Source organism: Brachyhypopomus gauderio, unplaced genomic scaffold (genome assembly GCF_052324685.1).
Source record: "Brachyhypopomus gauderio isolate BG-103 unplaced genomic scaffold, BGAUD_0.2 sc140, whole genome shotgun sequence".
NCBI classification, from domain to species: domain Eukaryota; kingdom Metazoa; phylum Chordata; class Actinopteri; order Gymnotiformes; family Hypopomidae; genus Brachyhypopomus; species Brachyhypopomus gauderio.
Window position 1 is genome coordinate 30,357 of NW_027506961.1, and position 19,133 is coordinate 49,489.

Genomic DNA, 19,133 nt, shown 5'->3' on the forward strand with positions numbered 1-19,133 from the left:
CACTTATGAAATAATACCAGAGTTGTTTGGTGTATGTATAAGTATTTCTTTTTTATATGATTATAAATATATTGACTTAAAGCCTATTAATATATACAATGTATCTAATACAATCACGCTATAAGTAGAACCCGTGTGTGCTGTCTTTATTCAGTATCAAAAATAATTATTTTTGTCACCTTGGACGCTGTTGTGGCCTATAGCCTAGAATGGGTCATAACACTATAGCTAAATTAGTATTATTCACAAAGAAAATACATATGGATGAAATAATAAACATACCTGTTGTAGTTGATTTGGGCTTCCGTCACTGCTCTGAAAAACGGCATGAGCAGCCACCGGCGTAAAGGATATCCTTTATCACCTAAGAGATGACATCCAGGTGGCACAAGTCCTGTTTCAAAAAGTTGGTTCAGGGCGCTTTCAGTGAAAACCCGAGCATCATGGGTTGACCTGGGCCATTTGGGTACAACATCTAAAATGTTGTATTCTGCATCAAACACAATTTGAGTGTTGATGCTATGGTACCTCTTTCTGTTCACATAAACATCCTCATTAATGCTGGGAGCAATGATCTTTATGTGAGTGCCATCAATTGCACCTACAACTCCTGGAAATCCAGCTATCTGCATAAACTGGGTTTGCTTCTGTTGGATGACACGGGGTGTTGTTTGGAAAGTCAATAAAAAGGGTTACAGTGTGTGGCGCTGTAAGTGCCATAATTGTTTGCATGACGACTCGGCTAATTGTTGGTTGGGATGGTCCCAAATCATCAGCACTACACTGCTGCATTTTTCCTGTAGCAAGAAAACAAAGCATCAGCACTACTTTTAATTCAGGTGGGATGACGTTGCTGCATGTAGTTGAAGGTGAGATGACATCTCTCACCAAGTCAGTGACAATGATGATTCCTGCTCTTTCCAGTCTATATCGTTTGATTAATTGAAAGTCATCAAACGTTTCCAAGACATTCTTCCTCTCTTGGAAGGTTCCCTGGTGGCAACTCTTAACAACTTAAAAGTCCTCTGGAGCAGTCTTAACTTTTCGGGAGAGTAAGAGTGATTCTTATACTTTAGAGTTTTGATAACTGGCACTTACACTTAACTCTGTGAGTAGGAGCAAATCTAAGAATTTTTCAGCACTTAAGTCCAAAATTCCACTCTAAGAACTTTGATAAATATGGGCCCAGGGCCCGTATTTATCAAACTTCTTAGAATTACTCCTAAGAATGCTGCTAAGAATTGACTTATGTCTAAAATAATTCTTAGTTAAAAGCTGAGACTAAAAGTTAGTTATCAAGCCTCTCAGTCTCACTTTAAGCGAAGTGTAGGAGCAATTCGTAAGTGTCTGCCTGCAAGAACCAATCGCTGGATCGGATTTCATGTTCAATAATATTTTCTGATAAATGTAAAGATAAAATTCTTAAAATGTTGAAATACCTTCACATTTAAAGTGTCTAATCAGTGGCTGTGGAGAGGAAAGCACAGGCTAGCTGAGGGCATGCATAATATAGACAGAGTTTCCAATGGAGTGGTTGGTTATATTATGGTGGTACAGTATTTAAAATATTAGGATAATTTAATTCAAAGTGTGTTGTAGTGCACAATGCGTTGTAGTGCACATATATTACTGGCAGCATTGAGCATGCATTAACAGTAGCAGTGAGCCTACTTTAGTCGCCAGTGAGGACAGTATTGATATGCTTGGCTAGGGAGTGTTTGATAGTGCAGCAGGTAAATCAATATGGAACTGGTGGCACTGAGAATGCATTAATTGTGCCAGCTAAGTTGGGCACAGCCTTTGTTCCCAGGGAGGATTTTCTGGTTTAGAAACTGATTAGCTGTACAGCAGGTAAATACAGGAAGTTTTTGGGGCAGTCATGGCCTGGTGGTAGGGAACTGGTCTTGTGACCGGAGGGTCGTGGGTTCGACTCCCAGGCCTGAGGCCATGACTGAGGTGCCCTTGAGCAAGGCACCTAACCCCAACTGCTCCCCGGGCGCCCGGCTAGGGCTGCCCACCGCTCTGGGCATGTGTGCACTACAGCCCCCTAGTAATCACTAGTGTGTGTGTTCTAACTGCACAGATGGGTAAAAAGCGGAGGACCAATTTTGGTTGCGGTGTAATATGGCACATTTACATATAATATCTGCTGGTGATGCTCATATAGAACTGGTGGCACGATGCACATAGTAAAAGCGGGGCAGGGTATGACCTTAGTAAACAGGGAGACCAACATGGATGACATAATTTAGTGACTGTTAGGACAGTACAATCTGCATCATGGCTCTCCATGTTCATAATGAAGATTTTCGCCTGAAATTATCTGCTTTAATGCAGTGAGGCCCCTGTTTGACTTGACACAATTAAGGTGGACAATGATGGTTTATTAGGTTGCAATTACCCTCTCAGAGAAGCTATAAAGGGTTATGAATAAGGGGATTTGAAATTGATTGCAGATATAGGTGGAACATTTCAGGTCTCAACTCAGTCACCAACTCTATGTATTTCAACCAAATCCACATATTCTTTTTTTTTTTTTTTTTTACTTTTTATTTGTAAACATCTTTTAAGTTCAAGGCATACATTTAACCATGTAGTAAGAGGGTTGCAATATAAAAAACACAAAAAAAAACAAAAGGAAAAAAAAAATTATAATAAATAAAAAATAAATAAAACACGATGTGAGGTCATATTTAAATCAGGAGTCAACATGGGCTATTCTTCCTATTAGCTAAGTAAGCACGCCACTTTCCCCATTGTTTTTCTCCCAACTACTTCTGAAGTCGAATGAAGAAAGTCTCGCCAGATTAAGGAATTTGTAGTGGTTAACTGTGTTTTTCAGGCTCTAAGCCACATGTCCTCAGTTATTTCAATGTCCAGTTCCTTGTTTCATAGTCTATGTCTGCCAGTCTCGTTAGTTGAGTTTGGATTTAGAAGCTGTGCTAAGGCTAGCTATGAAAGAATTACCAAAAGTAGTGGTTGTGGAGAGGAAAGCATAGGCCTCTTGAGGGCAGGCATCATATGGACATTTATGATGGTGTGATTGGCTATAGAGGGGAAGAGAAATAGGGATATATAGGGAACTTACCAGCAGCATTTTTTACTTGAAAATCAAATACAAATACTTGTTATTCAGTAAAGTATTTCAGTCTTGCTTTGCAGTCTTTCTGAGTTATAAGCCATTTTTGCCTAGTTATTCATCGTTGAGGAACTGTAAGGCAATGTAAGATGCATTAACAAGCACTGCATATAATTAATTGATACACAACAGTTTCAAATATAAAACAGAATGTCAGGGCGGGCCCCAGCGCTGCCCCGCCCATGACCACCAGAGGGCGCTCGCGGTCTTCTGTCAGGGCAGGTCCCTCCTCCACATATGCCATGACTACCAGAGGGCGTTCACATTCCACAACTCGCAATCAGCGTACGTGACCCGCAGTCGGTTTTCTTCCTTCTTAAGGAAGCCGACTGCGACTCGTCTTCGCTGAGTTGTTTGGTCTTTCAGGCGGTCAGCCGGTATCGTGGGTTTCGTTCTCCGATTCATGCTCTTCAGTGTTTTTCTCTTCACTTTCTCCTGTATCTTCGAGTTTTATCTCCTGCGCCTTTTGGCCCATCTCAAGTTTCCCCCCCGCTGTATTCTTCCTGTCCGGTTTTTTGTTTTCATTCAGGTAGGGTTTTGTATTTCGCCATTATTGGTCAGGTAGTCGTTTTTTTCCCGGACGTTTTTTGTTTACTTACCCCTCTCTCTCTCGTTTTCGCGTTGAAGTTTATCCGCGTTCTTCAGTTGTTAAGATTTGTGTTTCGTTTTCCTTGTTTTTAGTACTTACCGCGCGTCGAGTTCTCTCCGCGTTTTTTTCTCGGTTTTTCGTGTTTAACCCTTGGTGTATATTTGTTTTTTCTTTTTCTCTTTTTCCGCACTCCTTTTGGCGGAGGTTTCTGTTCTTTGTTTTCTGTTTGTTTATGGTTTGGCATTTGGGTCCCTTTGACTAAACATCAAGCAGTGTGTTCGCGTGCGCACCTCCTGCCTAACGTACTAGTTTTTAAATATCAATATACATTACCTTCACAAATTCATTATATACATTACCTTCACATAAATTCACAAATGACCATTTTTTTGTTCTTTATAAAAATGCAAAGGTTGAAAACTTGTGCATAATAATAATTTGGAACATGCATTTTGAACACATTTTGAGAGTTTTATTAATTAAGACTGGCCAAAAGCACTCTCAGCACACAAGTTAAGATTAGGTATGCGATGCTGTACTCCCCACTCTTCCCTTCCTCATCCATTTCTGTCTCCTCCCCCTTCAGCTTGTCCTGGCTGTGGGCGTCTCTCCCTTCCGCAGCCTCGCTCTGAACATCGTCAACTTTCTCCTGAAAATAGACAACAGTTCACGTTTCAAATTCCTTTGGCATTCCAGTGCCCCAGACTGCTACCTTATCAAATGTCAGAGGTCATGGGGTGTGACTGTGACCATCCCAGGACTGAATCCTGACCCAGTACTGATTTCCCAGTTAACATTAGAGAGCGGTAGCCTCTTATCTTTACGGCATGGACCGCTAGCATCTGGGGAGCATCGTTGGCTAGCAGTCGGGCCAGTCCCTGTGGTTGCTACAGTAATGGGATGGGTGGTGGGTGTCCATGTTTTATGTGTGTTTAAGTGTGCTGTACTGGTGCAGAGTTTTCAATAAACTTGTAATTCAGTATGTCTGTTTAAAAAACAATGTTTTAAGTCGATTCAGCACTGTTTTACTCAGCACTGTTTTAATCAGATCGGTATCGGCCGATACGAAGCCTCAGATATCTGAATCGGTATCGGAAGTGAAAAACGTGAATCCCTACACACACTTTTATCTCATTTTTATACAAGGGAGCCATTGAGGGTTAAGGGCCTTGCTCAGGGGCACCTCAGTCATGGCCTCAGGTCTGGGGATCAAACCCACTACCCTCCGGTCACAAGACCAGTTTCCTGACCACCAGGCTATGACTGCCCTATCGTTGGGAGTAACGGCCGTCAACACCCTCAGGTTTAATCCTGAGGTCTGAGAGAAAGGTCAAAGGTCTCACGTTAATGACGGCATCCTTCTCAGCCAGCGAGGCTCGCAGCTTGGCCGTCTCTAAGGGTGTGTCCTCGGTTGCCGTGCTGACAGGTTTCCGGGCATCACTTAGCTGCCTGCGCAGGTCCTGCAGTTCAGCTGTGCATGCTGACAGAGCCTGGTTATGTCTCTCCACACACTCCTACACACACACACAGACACACAAACACACACCTTCAGCTGGTTCTCCCTCCTCAGTGCACTGTTAAGAGCTTGTGTTTTCAAAAAAAAAACTGACTTTCGAAAATCTTCTTGCTCCCTCTCTCTGCCTCAAACACACACGCTTATATTGATGGTCTCCTCAATGTGTAAAAGCAGGTTGTTCAGGCGCTCCACCTCTCTCTCCTTCTCCCTCACGCTCAGCTGAAGCATGTGGACCTCATTCTCCTTCTCCTCCACAGCCACAAACTTCTCATCCAGCGCAATCTACACACACACACACACTGAGGTTAGTGAGGCTGCTTCAACAGGATGGCAGCAGTGACTGATGGAGTGGCAGGAGGTACTGCACTTCCAGAGCCTTCTCCTTCTCCCTCAGCATCTCTCTCAGCTTGGTCAGCGTGATGTCACTTCCTCCTGGTGCCCGGTCCTGCTCCAGGTCCTGCACCATGTTCATGTAGTCCTGAGAGAGAAAGAAAGAGAGAAGAGCGTGTGTGTGTAGAAGAGAGAGAGAGATTTAACTAATGATGTTAATTACAGCTCACTGATAATCTCCTAATTAAATATTCATCAGCTGTTAGGATTTTGTGTTATTTAGGTGGCCATATGTGTGTGTGTGTGTGTTTGTCTTTATTACATGTTGGGGGCTGCAACACATTAGCACACTCACTCAGTGGGAACCATAAAATTTCAGCCAAAATCACTTAAGCTGACTCAGGAGAGAAGTGGTTTTGCATAAATTGCAAAAATATGAGGTGTGAACACATTATGTAATAACTTAAAAAATAATAAAAATAAATAGCAATTGGTGTAATAAATTACAATTTTCAATAACTTGAAAAAATTATTACATTTAAGATGTACAGTTAGTTTGAACAGTTAGAAGTACTGAAGAGCTCCACAGTCTTGTTCTAAGCAGTGTTAATTTCATTGACGAATAATTTTCGTCATAGTTTTTGTCAATGAACCTTTTTTTCATGACGAAAAAATGAGACGATAACTAAATAAAAACTATACGAAGGGATAAAAACGATGACAAAATTAATGGACTTTTTTTTTTTTTTTTATGGCCCACCTCCACCCCCCCATCTTTGGAGGACAACTTTGTTTTTATGTATAGATCAAATGACAATTATAACAATTCTGTATAATATAGTGATAACAATATGCAAAGTGATAATTATTGGTGGACCAGGAAAAGAGGGGGGGGGAGAGAAAGAATTAATGGACATTTTCATCAACGAAATAAAAACTAGACGAAAATATTGGCCAGCGACGGCATTCAATCAGATCTGATTTAGCTTTTGAGAAAGGTAGGGATAAGTTTATAAGAGATCCAACCGTAACTACTTTAGCGTAGTAGCGGGACAAACCGGATAACTGTCCAATCAGTACTAACGTCTTCACATCGCACAGAACCCTGGAAGACCATACCAGCCTGTGAACTGTGGTCACTCATGAAATTCAACTCGAAGTTAACTAGACAATGTCAGCAGGGAGAAAGATAAGAGGCGATATATGGACACATTTCTCTTTTGACTTTGAGAAAAAGAAGACAGTGTGTAAACCATGTGGGACGATGATGTTGGGAAAAATACGACAAATGAAATGACATCTGCAGGCTATGGCATTGTTGTTTTTACGGCACCCAGTTTTATATAGAATGTAATATGCATTGTTCATAACAAACTCCATATGTTTTCAGGGAGAGCGGGCCTACTGGTCATCAATGTTTTGTTATTGTTATGCTCAATAACTATAAGTTCAGGTCAATAAAGTTGTTTAGAAATTTGTTTTTTCATTTTCATGTTTCATTTTTTGCAAGTGTATATAATGACTATTACACCATTAATATTTTATATATTTTAGTCAACTAAATTAAAACATATTAATATTTTAGTCAACTAAATTCTTTTGATAATTAGTCGACTAAATTCTAATGATAATTAGTCGACTAAAACTAGACTAAGACTAAAAACAAATCCAATGACTAAATTATGACTAAAACTAAATGTCATTTTAGTCAAAAGACTAAGATTAAAACTAAATAAAAAATTGCTGTCAAAATTAATACTGGTTCTAAGGCCTCTCCAAAGTGCCACGCTTTTACGTAGGGCTACGCCCCCCCTCTAGCTGTCACTCCGGGTTTCTGCTTGTATCTGTGTGAGTGTAACCCTCACATTTCGGTTTTCAATCCACCGCAGAATCTTTACCCACACATTAACACTAGAAGCGCCGCGCCTCATTTACATACTTATACCTAGAAGCGCGGAGGGCCGGTCATCTGACCGATTTCACCACCTCCTACTAGCGCCGTGTTGTTTTCACCTACTTAAAGCGCGCCTCGGGCGGTCAAAAGACCGCTGAGTCTTTACACAGGGGAGCTGGTACTGACACATAATTAACGCTAGATGGCGTTTTGCACAAAAGGAAGAATGAGCCGCCCAAACAAAATATTCGTAATGGTGACATTTGCACGTAACGTCAATATGTTAACAAATTAATGTGACTAAACCTTTTAGAATCAGTGCCTTGTGATCTTGTTCTCAGTAGCTTTCCCATTGTCAGTTTTGTTTAGTTTCATATTGCATTTCCTGGTTTGTGCGAAAACGTAAATGCAAAATATAGTTTCAGTTTTGTTTCTTGGTTAGTGTAATAGTTTGCTTGGTTAGTGTAATAGTTTGCTTATTTGTCTGTGTGTTATTCTGTTGGCATATATGTCACTATATTATCATGTACGTTCGCCACACCACTAGCCCACTGGCCCGCACCCCCACTGTGAAGCGTTCACGTCTTTTGTCTTGCTAATGCTACAGACTGCGCTGCAGCCTTCCACCCCCACATCCACAAAAAGCTTGTTCGATACTCAGAGTAGCAAAGTGAAGCCCGTAGACCGAGCTAAAGCAAGTTTGTTTGTATACTCAATGTTACGCCATTTCAAGTTTTAATGTCTAAAAGTTGTGTATGTTAGTGAATTGTAGGCTATGGTGAACATAACAAATCTACAAATAAATGTCTATAATGTTTTGTGTTAGACAAAGAACAAAAAGCATAAATAGGCAAAATAATTACAAAAATATCATTATAAAAGGTAGGCTATGTACCTTTGCGTAACAAAACGCAAAATTATTAAAATGATACGGATGGCTTCACGAATATAGTTGCCTCTGTCCTCTCTAATGTTCACTTTTTTATCTTGCCGTATTGTGTTGCCGTTTCAAATGAGGTGTTTGATCGGTGAATAGCCGATGTGTGATCCCACGTCCTAACGACCGTGTTATCACCGAGCGTTATCACCATTCGGTGATTTACATGTATCGTATATTGCATAAGTTTCGTTCCCCACCTCAAATTAAGTTCCATTTATGTAGTGAATTGTGAACTTGAGAATAAACCTCCGCCGCTGTGGTTAATGTTCATGCACTGTTTGAACAATATTTATTAATTACAGCCAGGTTTTGGAGGTTGTAGAACACAGCTACAGGCCAACAACGGGTGCATCCCGTCTCTCTTTAGCGTATATTGCATAAGTTTCGTTCACCACCTCAAATTAAGTTCCATTTATGTAGTGAATTGTGAACTTGAGAATAAACCTCCACCGCTGTGGTTAATATTCATGCACTGTTTGAACAATATTTATTAATTACAGCCAGGTTTTGGAGGTTGTAGAACACAGCTACAGGCCAACAACGGGTGCATCCCGTCTCTCTTTAGCGTATATTGCATAAGTTTCGTTCACCACCTCAAATTAAGTTACATTTATGTAGTGAATTGTGAACTTGAGAATAAACCTCCACCGCTGTGGTTAATGTTCATGCACTGTTTGAACAATATTTATTAATTACAGCCAGGTTTTGGAGGTTGTAGAACACAGCTACAGGCCAACAACGGGTGCATCCCGTCTCTCTTTAGCGTATATTGCATAAGTTTCGTTCCCCACCTCAAATTAAGTTACATTTATGTAGTGAATTGTGAACTTGAGAATAAACCTCCACCGCTGTGGTTAATGTTCATGCACTGTTTGAACAATATTTATTAATTACAGCCAGGTTTTGAAGGTTGTAGAACACAGCTACAGGCCAACAACGGGTGCATCCCATCTCTCTTTAGCGTATATTAAATAAGTTTCGTTCCCCACCTCAAATTAAGTTACATTTATGTAGTGAATTGTGAACTTGAGAATAAACCTCCACCGCTGTGGTTAATGTTCATGCACTGTTTGAACAATATTTATTAATTACAGCCAGGTTTTGGAGGTTGTAGAACACAGCTACAGGCCAACAACGGGTGCATCCCGTCTCTCTTTAGCGTATATTGCATAAGTTTCGTTCACCACCTCAAATTAAGTTCCCTTTGTTTTGATTTGTGTGTCAGCTTCACACAACTCAACATTCAAAACACAGCTTAGGTGCAGTCTTTGCACATTTGCCACAGACCAGTCGCTTACATGTCTGGCAGATGTCATACGTTTTGTTCCCTGAACATCTGCCGACTTGGCATTGTTTTCTTTTTGAGGGCGGGCAAGGAGCTTCAGGTAAAATTCGCTTTTGTGCCACTGCCCTAGCCGCTTTCGCCATTTTCTGCTGTGCACACAGCTCCTTTACCAACTCGAGAATAAACCTTCGTCTGCTCAGGTTAACGTTCATGCACTGTTTGAACAATATATGTGCATTTATTGCAGCCAGGTCTAGGAGGTTGTAGAAAACCGCGACAGGCCAACGACGGGTGCCTCCCTTCACCGAATACAGTCGTGCCATTTGATCCATAACATCAACGCCACATTTAGTCGTGTTGTAATATGAAACAGTTTCAGGCAGTTTCTTTGCGCCATTATCAATTGAAACTGTCTGATGCATTGAGCTCAGGATGCATACATTTTTTTTAGGTTTTGCCTGGTAAATCGTTAGTTATTTTTCCAGCCCGCAACACCTTGGTGGAAAATCTTTCAGACTGTGCCTGTGTACATGGGGGCATCTCACGTCTCATTTTATTCATCGTACCAACAATAGTGGTTTTGTTCGCCAAAAGGGTGTTTGCAAGTGCCAATGAAGTGAAGAAATTGTCAGTCGTTACATTTCTTCCTTTACCCGTGAAAGGCTCCATCAAACGCAACACAATATTTTCAGACAACCGTTGACCAGCCGGCCTGCTTTCATCTTTTCCTAGATAGGGAATGGCGTTCAACATATATTTTGTTTCAACATCAGCGGCCACCCAGAACTTAATCCCAAATTTATCGGGTTTATTGGCCATGTACTGAGTGAAATGACAGCGAGCTTTAGTTGGGAACAGTTGCTCATCAACAGTTATGTTCTCACCGGGCGTGTAAGAAGCAATACTGTTTTTCACAAATTTATCAAATATCTCCGAGATCATAGCAAATTTATCAGTCGCAAGGAGTCGCGGAGGAGTCACGCAAACTATGTTGCTGTTCAAACGCCAAAACCGAGCTTTCAAGCAAACTGTGTTGCTGTTCGATCGCCCAAGCAGAGTTTTCACTCAAACTGTGTAGCCGCGTCCCGACGAATTTAGGCTATAGCTCACGTTGCCTCATGAATGCTATTGTGAATAAAGTGTTCATAACAGCACCGCCCATGCCATCATCTCAGTTTCGCTCGCAAAGGTATGCATTTACATACGTAACTTGCATTCTGCTTAATTCTTTTGTAATGCCAGTGTGTCAAAAGCAGCCATACATAATGTATGTATCTAACAGCTAGCCCTGGCGAAGAGGGATTATACCCGAGAGATCATTTATTTGAGATATTGACTTGATAAGTAGGCTAATTACCATTCGCAAAATTCCTGCAAACTACTAAAGCATTTATTAGGCAAAGCAAGACGCTCTCACGGTTTGAAAACCATTGAAGCAAACTTATATATAGTATATATTAAATAATATTAATAAATAAAGTATATATTTTAAGACTTTGGAAAGTGAAACACTTTCACTTTCGTTCAACGGACGAATTCCGTTTTGTCTTTACACAATAATCAGTTTGAACTTTGAATAATTTAGTTTTGAAAACTATTGATCTTTATTTAGTTATACTAAATATTAAATGACATACGAATCTTTGCGACACCCGCTGGCAGAAAAGAGAATCACAGTCTTGAAGTGTAGGCGACGACGACAATATTACAGAGATACGAGCGAAATCGATTGAAACTAGCATGTGCAGGGTTTCTTTTAACAATGTAAAAATACTAGTTTATTAAAAGGACAATTCTGGGAAAAGTCATGAAAGGAGGGTTCTGAAATTGGATCCAGTGCAAAGATATTATTATTTTTTGTGCTGCTGCGGTCAAGTGACCGGTGCTCGGCGCTTCTAGGTATAATTAGGTCGACCAGAGGCGGCGCTTCTAGTAGACGTCACAGCGGTCAAATGACCGGAGCTTTGGCGCTTCTAGTGTTAAGAAGGACGATGGCACCAAAGGTCTTAAAATAACTGATCAAACCATTTGCCTCGGACTTTGCTTTACTTGTCAGACTGCAGGTGGCTAAGACATTCTAGTGCCTCAAGGGTGGAGGGCAAGTGAGCTGCCACAACTCGTACTGCAGCAATGCGGGCACTCCATCGAGTGTCAGAGAGACGATGAAGAGAACATCCCGTCTTTTCTTTCAAGGTTGCCCATCGCTCTGGGCTAGCACTGAAGAAATTATAAAGACGGTTTACAGAGCCCAAAAATGTTGCAACCTCTGGACATGACTCAGCCGCATGGACACCAACCAGATTGAGCGTGTGAGAAGCACAGGGGGAGAATGTAGCAAGTGGATTGACTTTTAAAATCTGAGCTTGTACTCCTTTCACCTTCCCAGACATGTTGGCTCCATTATCATATCCTTGTCCTCTACATTCTTGTAAAGGTATGCCATTGGACTGCAACGCTTCTACAATCAATTTGGGAATTTCCTGGCCTGTCTTTTTGTCAAAATCTTTGAATTCGATAAACCTCTCAACTATCTTTCAAACACCAGTCTTCTTTGTCGTGATGTACATATCTTACCAATAGCATGTTCTGTTCTGTATGAGATATGTCTGGTGTTGAGTCACATATGACAGAGTAATATATTGCATCTTCTCTTTCTTTCAGGATAGTGTTGAGCACTCTTTTGCCACAGAGCTCAATAAACTCATTCTGCGTGTCTGGACTTAGGTAGTGAGTTAAACGTGACCCTTTCTTATTAGGGTTCACACATGTAGTGTGGGAAACCTATTGTTTTTTTGTCTTACTTTTTCTAAGTGCTCATGTAAGAAGGGATCATAATGGGGCAACAACTCAAGAGTTCCAAGAAAAGTGCCATTATGGACATCATCCAAATTTGAGGTTTTGCCTCTGAATGCAAGATTTCTTGAAGCCAAATGAAGAGTTACATCCAAAAGCCTCTCTAAGATCTTGGTATGTTTCTCTGTTTCTGTCTGGAACTGTTTTTGAAGGTGCCCATCTACTCCTGTGGCCACCACTAATGAGTGCTGAAGGCTTTTCCATTTTACATAGCACTTATGGGGAGATCAACATGATTATTCATTGGCTTTGGTAACGTCATGAATTCATTGAGCACTGATAGCTTTTAACACTAGAAGCGCCAAAGCTCCGGTCATTTGACCGCTGTAACGTCTACTAGAAGCGCCGCCTCTGGTCGACCTAATTATACCTAGAAGCGCCGAGCACCGGTCACTTGACCGCAGCAGCACAAAAAATAATAATATCTTTGCACTGGATCCAATTTCAGAACCCTCCTTTCATGACTTTTCCCAGAATTGTCCTTTTAATAAACTAGTATTTTTACATTGTTAAAAGAAACCCTGCACATGCTAGTTTCAATCGATTTCGCTCGTATCTCTGTAATATTGTCGTCGTCGCCTACACTTCAAGACTGTGATTCTCTTTTCTGCCAGCGGGTGTCGCAAAGATTCGTATGTCATTTAATATTTAGTATAACTAAATAAAGATCAATAGTTTTCAAAACTAAATTATTCAAAGTTCAAACTGATTATTGTGTAAAGACAAAACGGAATTCGTCCGTTGAACGAAAGTGAAAGTGTTTCACTTTCCAAAGTCTTAAAATATATACTTTATTTATTAATATTATTTAATATATACTATATATAAGTTTACATCAATGGTTTTCAAACCGTGAGAGCGTCTTGCTTTGCCTAATAAATGCTTTAGTAGTTTGCAGGAATTCTGCGAATGGTAATTAGCCTACTTATCAAGTCAATATCTCAAAGAAATGATCTCTCAGGTATAATCCCTCTTCGCCAGGGCTAGCTGTTAGATACATACATTATGTATGGCTGCTTTTGACACACTGGCATTACAAAAGAATTAAGCAGAATGCAAGTTACGTATGTAAATGCATACCTTTGCGAGCGAAACTGAGATGATGGCATGAGCGGTGCTGTTATGAACACTTTATTCACAATAGCATTCAAGAGGCAACGTGAGCTATAAATTCGTCGGGATGCGGCTACACAGTTTGAGTGAAAACTCTGCTTGGGCGATCGAACAGCAACACAGTTTGCTTGAAAGCTCGGTTTTGGCGTTTGAACAGCAACATAGTTTACGTGACTCCTCGGTTTGGGCGTTTGAACAGCAACACAGTTTGCTTGAAAGCTTGGAGGTTTATTCTCAAGTTCACAATTCACTACATAAATGTAACTTAATTTGAGGTGGGGAACGAAACTTAGGGCGTACTCACACTAGGCACGGTTTGCTCGTTCCGTGCTGGGGCCCGGTTATCCCCCCTCCCCACTCCCCCTCCGGCCTGCACTCACACTCGCTTCAGCAACCCGGCCCGAGCACGCTTACGTCATCACAACGCCGCTTTATTTGGAAAAAAGCGCGCTCGCACAACACTATAGAGTTCACGATTCTCTTTTTATTGTATTTTTGGAGTCGTTTTGGGAGTGCAGAAACACGGTGCAAGCACAGATTTATCGATAATTTAACACAACGATTGTCTGCTAATCGCTTTGCCGCTATGACTGTTTAACGTGAGCGTCGCATCACTGATGTCATGTTTGAGTTCCAGCGAAATGAACCAATCAGACGAGGCACCAAGCGGGCCCGGGCACGGATAGCGCTCACACTAGAAGCGAACCGTGCCCGAGTCCACATGAATCGTGCCCTGGCCCACCTCTTCAAAGCGGGCCCGAGCACGGTTAACTGATCCGGGCCCGGGCACGGTTGGAGCGCTCACACTAGCCAAACGAACCGTGCTTCGGCAGGCAACCGTGCCCGGGCCCGGATCACAGAGCCTAGTGTGAGTACGCCCTTATGCAATATACGCTAAAGAGAGACGGGATGCACCCGTTGTTGGCCTGTAGCTGTGTTCTACAACCTCCAAAACCTGGCTGTAATTAATAAATATTGTTCAAACAGTGCATGAACATTAACCACAGCGGTGGAGGTTTATTCTCAAGTTCACAATTCACTACATAAATGTAACTTAATTTGAGGTGGGGAACGAAACTTATGCAATATACGCTAAAGAGAGACGGGATGCACCCGTTGTTGGCCTGTAGCTGTGTTCTACAACCTCCAAAACCTGGCTGTAATTAATAAATATTGTTCAAACAGTGCATGAACATTAACCACAGCGGTGGAGGTTTATTCTCAAGTTCACAATTCACTACATAAATGGAACTTAATTTGAGGTGGTGAACGAAACTTATGCAATATACGCTAAAAAGAGACGGGATGCACCCGTTGTTGGCCTGTAGCTGTGTTCTACAACCTCCAAAACCTGGCTGTAATTAATAAATATTGTTCAAACAGTGCATGAACATTAACCACAGCGGTGGAGGTTTATTCTCAAGTTCACAATTCACTACATAAATGGAACTTAATTTGAGGTGGGGAACGAAACTTATGCAATATACGATACATGTAAATCACCGAATGGTGATAACGCTCGGTGATAACACGGTCGTTAGGACGTGGGATCACACATCGGCTATTCACCGATCAAACACCTCATTTGAAACGGCAACACAATACGGCAAGATAAAAAAGTGAACATTAGAGAGGACAGAGGCAACTATATTCGTGAAGCCATCCGTATCATTTTAATAATTTTGCGTTTTGTTACGCAAAGGTACATAGCCTACCTTTTATAATGATATTTTTGTAATTATTTTGCCTATTTATGCTTTTTGTTCTTTGTCTAACACAAAACATTATAGACATTTATTTGTAGATTTGTTATGTTCACCATAGCCTACAATTCACTAACATACACAACTTTTAGACATTAAAACTTGAAATGGCGTAACATTGAGTATACAAACAAACTTGCTTTAGCTCGGTCTACGGGCTTCACTTTGCTACTGAGTATCGAACAAGCTTTTTGTGGATGTGGGGGTGGAAGGCTGCAGCGCAGTCTGTTGCATTAGCAAGACAAAAGACGTGAACGCTTCACAGTGGGGGTGCGGGCCAGTGGGCTAGTGGTGTGGCGAACGTACATGATAATATAGTGACATATATGCCAACAGAATACATGGGTTAAAGTTCTCCGTCACTACGACGGATTTCCGTCATTTGATTATTTTGGGGAAAAAATCCGTCAAATCATAATAAACAACACACGCGCGTGCTATCTGTTTTGTGGCCGAGATATGATTCTCACTGGCGCTCATCAGCGCTGGATGGATGACGGCGGTGTCATTTGATCGACTTGCGGTTCATTCCGCCTTCAGATTTGCGGATGTTACGTAGAAAAGTTTTTACCCCCCTCCTGCCTGGCGTGATCGTAGCGCGCGACTTTGTACACCTGCGCGAACGGCGGAGGCTATTTGCTGCGTCACATTCTTTTTGCAGTGTAGACCGAAGCAATATGTGGTAGTATAAAGAAACACCCCTCAAAACAGTGGAATGAACATTTACCTGACCAATTGTAATGTTGCATTAGTGCTCGAATTTAGGCTAAAGTACTTTAAAATGCTTGAAAATGCAACTACTTCGTTTCACAACAAATATCTGTCTGACTGAACAGTTCCTGGATTACGTTAACAAATACGAGCCTCTTGTAATTCCAGGACGAAACATGAGAGAACGTGAAGTCGTTAAGATTGGGCGTTTTGAAAATAAACAACCATTAAATAATGTGATAAAAAGCGAATTATTTCGAATCATTTCGAGTATATGTTTAAATATTTAACTTAAATTTAACGTTGAGAACGCGTTGAAATGGACCTTGAAAGTGACGTACAAGTGCTTTAATTCCACCTTATAAAGGTGTATGAACCCGGCAAACATGACTTGGTTCACTGCGCTGAAGTGCTGTGCGCGCGAAGTTACAAAATTCGAGAGGTGCACGACTGCGAGGCTCTCGCGCACGGGTGGAGTCACCGCGATTACGTCATTTTCGGCGTGCGGACCCTCGCGCTGCTCACGCCACTCGTGCTGCGTCAAGTATAAAGGCTTAAACCAGGCTGAACATGGATGGTGTTATTCTGTTTGTATTTAAAAGCTCTATCCAGTGGTGTTAAATTTTTTGTAACATACCTACTTAAAGCATGTAATCTTACGGCTTATGTTTTTGCGATGGTGAATCTGATAAAAACGAGAGCTTCATACCTCTCACCAGGATTCACTAAATTTGACTTGATCTTTAAATAATTTTCTGGAAGAGGACCCCCAGATAACTCCATTATATAAACATTTATGTACATTTATTGCTCAGGTGTTCATTCTCTCTTCTCTCCTTACACAGGCTGTTTAGATAAATATACTTTATAAATGTGTTTATTGTGTAGAATTAGGCAAAAGAGGCCGTGTCCCAACTACACCACATTTTCAGTAATTGCTGGCATTGTCTTTTGCCAGGAAAAATTTTTCAGTCAAATGAAAATTTCTTGCTTTAACCCATGAGAATAACACACAGACAAATAAGCAAACTATTACACTAACCAAGCAAACTATTACACTAACCAAGAAACAAAACTGAAACTATATTTTGCATTTACGTTTTTGCACAAACCAGGAAATGCAATATGAAACTAAACAAAACTGACAATGGGGAAGCTACAGAGAACAAGGTCACAAGGCACTGATTCTAAAAGGTTTAGTCACATTAATTTGTTAACATATTAACGTTACGTGCAAATGTCACCATTACGAATATTTTGTTTGGGCGGCTCATTCTTCCTTTTGTGCAAAACGCCATCTAGCGTTAATTATGTGTCAGTACCAGCTCCCCTGTGTAAAGACTCAGCGGTCTTTTGACCGCCCGAGGCGCGCTTTAAGTAGGTGAAAACAACACGGCGCTAGTAGGAGGTGGTGAAAGCGGTCAGATGACCGGCCCTCCGCGCTTCTAGGTATAAGTATGTAAATGAGGCGCGGCGCTTCTAGTGTTAAGCACAGCAAAGCATTGCAATGCTAAGGCTTTTTACCAGACAAAAATAATACATTGCTAGTGTGCACTTGAGCCTACTACAGTGATATTGGTAGGCTATTTACATGTTGATATATACAGCAGAAATATTGCTAGGAGGATCATTTATTAAGTTTCACTTTCAGCTCTGCTGTGTTAGTAGACAATATGCTATAGCACACGCACTGAGCCAAAAGGCTAACCTACTTTAAACTTAAGGTAAACAACTCACATTTAGTCAGTAATTCTACCAGTCAGCAGCTCTCTCTCTCTCTCTCTCTCTCTCTAACCAACATACCAACATAAGGGGGGTCGGAGGGGGGAGCTCGCCCTTGAATACTTGAACAATGATCTCACCTTGTCTTTGTTCATCTCTAACCTCAGGCTCATCTTCAGAAGAGCCGTCAGGACTGGCCACGGCTGCTCCTGCTGCTGCACCAGCACCACTGTTTGTTCTGAAACTGGTTATGTTGACAACTAACGTTAGCCGGCTCATAATTGTCTTTATACTTACAGCCGCAAGCAGCCTTGTTGGCAACTAGCTAAGCTAACGACTTCACGTGAGCATACAAACAGCAGCAGCTGTCTGGAGTGGACTACGTTAACTTTAATTGGACTTTGTATAAGAAGCAAACTCGGTTCACCTTTGGGAAAGCTGTCAACAGTTGCCTCCCCTCATTCTGCATTCTTTCTTTTTCCTTCCTTTCTTTCCTCTTTTGATAACCTGATTTGTGCTTTTTGGGCAGCATGATGTCTAGCCCCCAGGTCATTCAATCTGGGCTCACTGACGTTACACTTGCCGGTAGCTGTTGGGCGGACTAAACCATTTTGCACAGCCAAGAGGGGGCCCCAGAATGTTCAATATGTTGAGACTAAAGTTCATTCCCTCAGTTGATGTTATCCATATATTTGAAATATTAATTAATAAATAATTAATTAGAGGGCCCAATTAAACACCAAAATAAAAACATCACAAAAAACTATTATCAGGATTTTCATGGGCCCCTCTCCCTACTTGGGCCCTGGGTGGTCAGGTCCACTTTTAGGCCACAGTTCTCGGTGTAACACCTGTTTAACTTAACAAGTCAGTAAGCGATTGGCTAAGGCAGCGTTATGGTAGCCAATCAGAGCCAGTGTTGTTACACGTGCGCCCAAACACCAGTGACGCACGACACAAATGGAGAAGAGGCAGAAAAGGCGAGTCAGGAGCAAGCTGAAGAAAAATTGGCATTTTCAATGTGGCGATATAAGGGTCATTCCAGGATTTTGGTACATTTCAGGGGTGGTCACTTCTGAAAATTTGATCTTCAATTTGATCATTTTAAATCATATATTTATTATCTACAGGTTATCAAAAAGTTTGATTCGTCAAGCTCAGATATGGAAGCAGTTTTTTCTTTATTAGATGTAAATTGGTATGCAGTAACAGGGTTGCAAATTTAGGCTAAGTTGTGGTCTACCCCAGGAACAGATGCTCACTGTAAAATTTAGCTAT

The 19,133-nt window shown here is 41.3% G+C and overlaps 1 protein-coding gene across 3 annotated transcripts in view; it reads right to left on the bottom strand.

The window, feature by feature from the left end:
- Positions 1 to 4,184: 4,184 nt before the first annotated feature.
- The window catches only part of LOC143500316 (uncharacterized), a 55,421-nt gene continuing 40,472 nt past the window's right edge, over positions 4,185 to 19,133 (bottom strand). The window contains exons 1-6 of one of the 3 annotated variants that reach the window (XM_076994403.1): positions 18,283 to 18,953; positions 17,996 to 18,099; positions 5,612 to 5,722; positions 5,437 to 5,526; positions 5,072 to 5,242; positions 4,185 to 4,377 (exon numbers count right to left, since the gene is read on the bottom strand). In XM_076994403.1, coding sequence (XP_076850518.1) covers positions 4,204 to 4,377; positions 5,072 to 5,242; positions 5,437 to 5,526; positions 5,612 to 5,722; positions 17,996 to 18,028 — 579 coding nt within the window. In that variant the 5' untranslated portion in view covers positions 18,029 to 18,099; positions 18,283 to 18,953 and the 3' untranslated portion in view covers positions 4,185 to 4,203. Of the gene's footprint in view, positions 4,378 to 5,071; positions 5,243 to 5,382; positions 5,527 to 5,611; positions 5,723 to 17,995; positions 18,100 to 18,282; positions 18,954 to 19,133 lie in introns of those variants that run through there. The other 2 variants (XM_076994401.1, XM_076994402.1) reach the window with 2 other exon arrangements.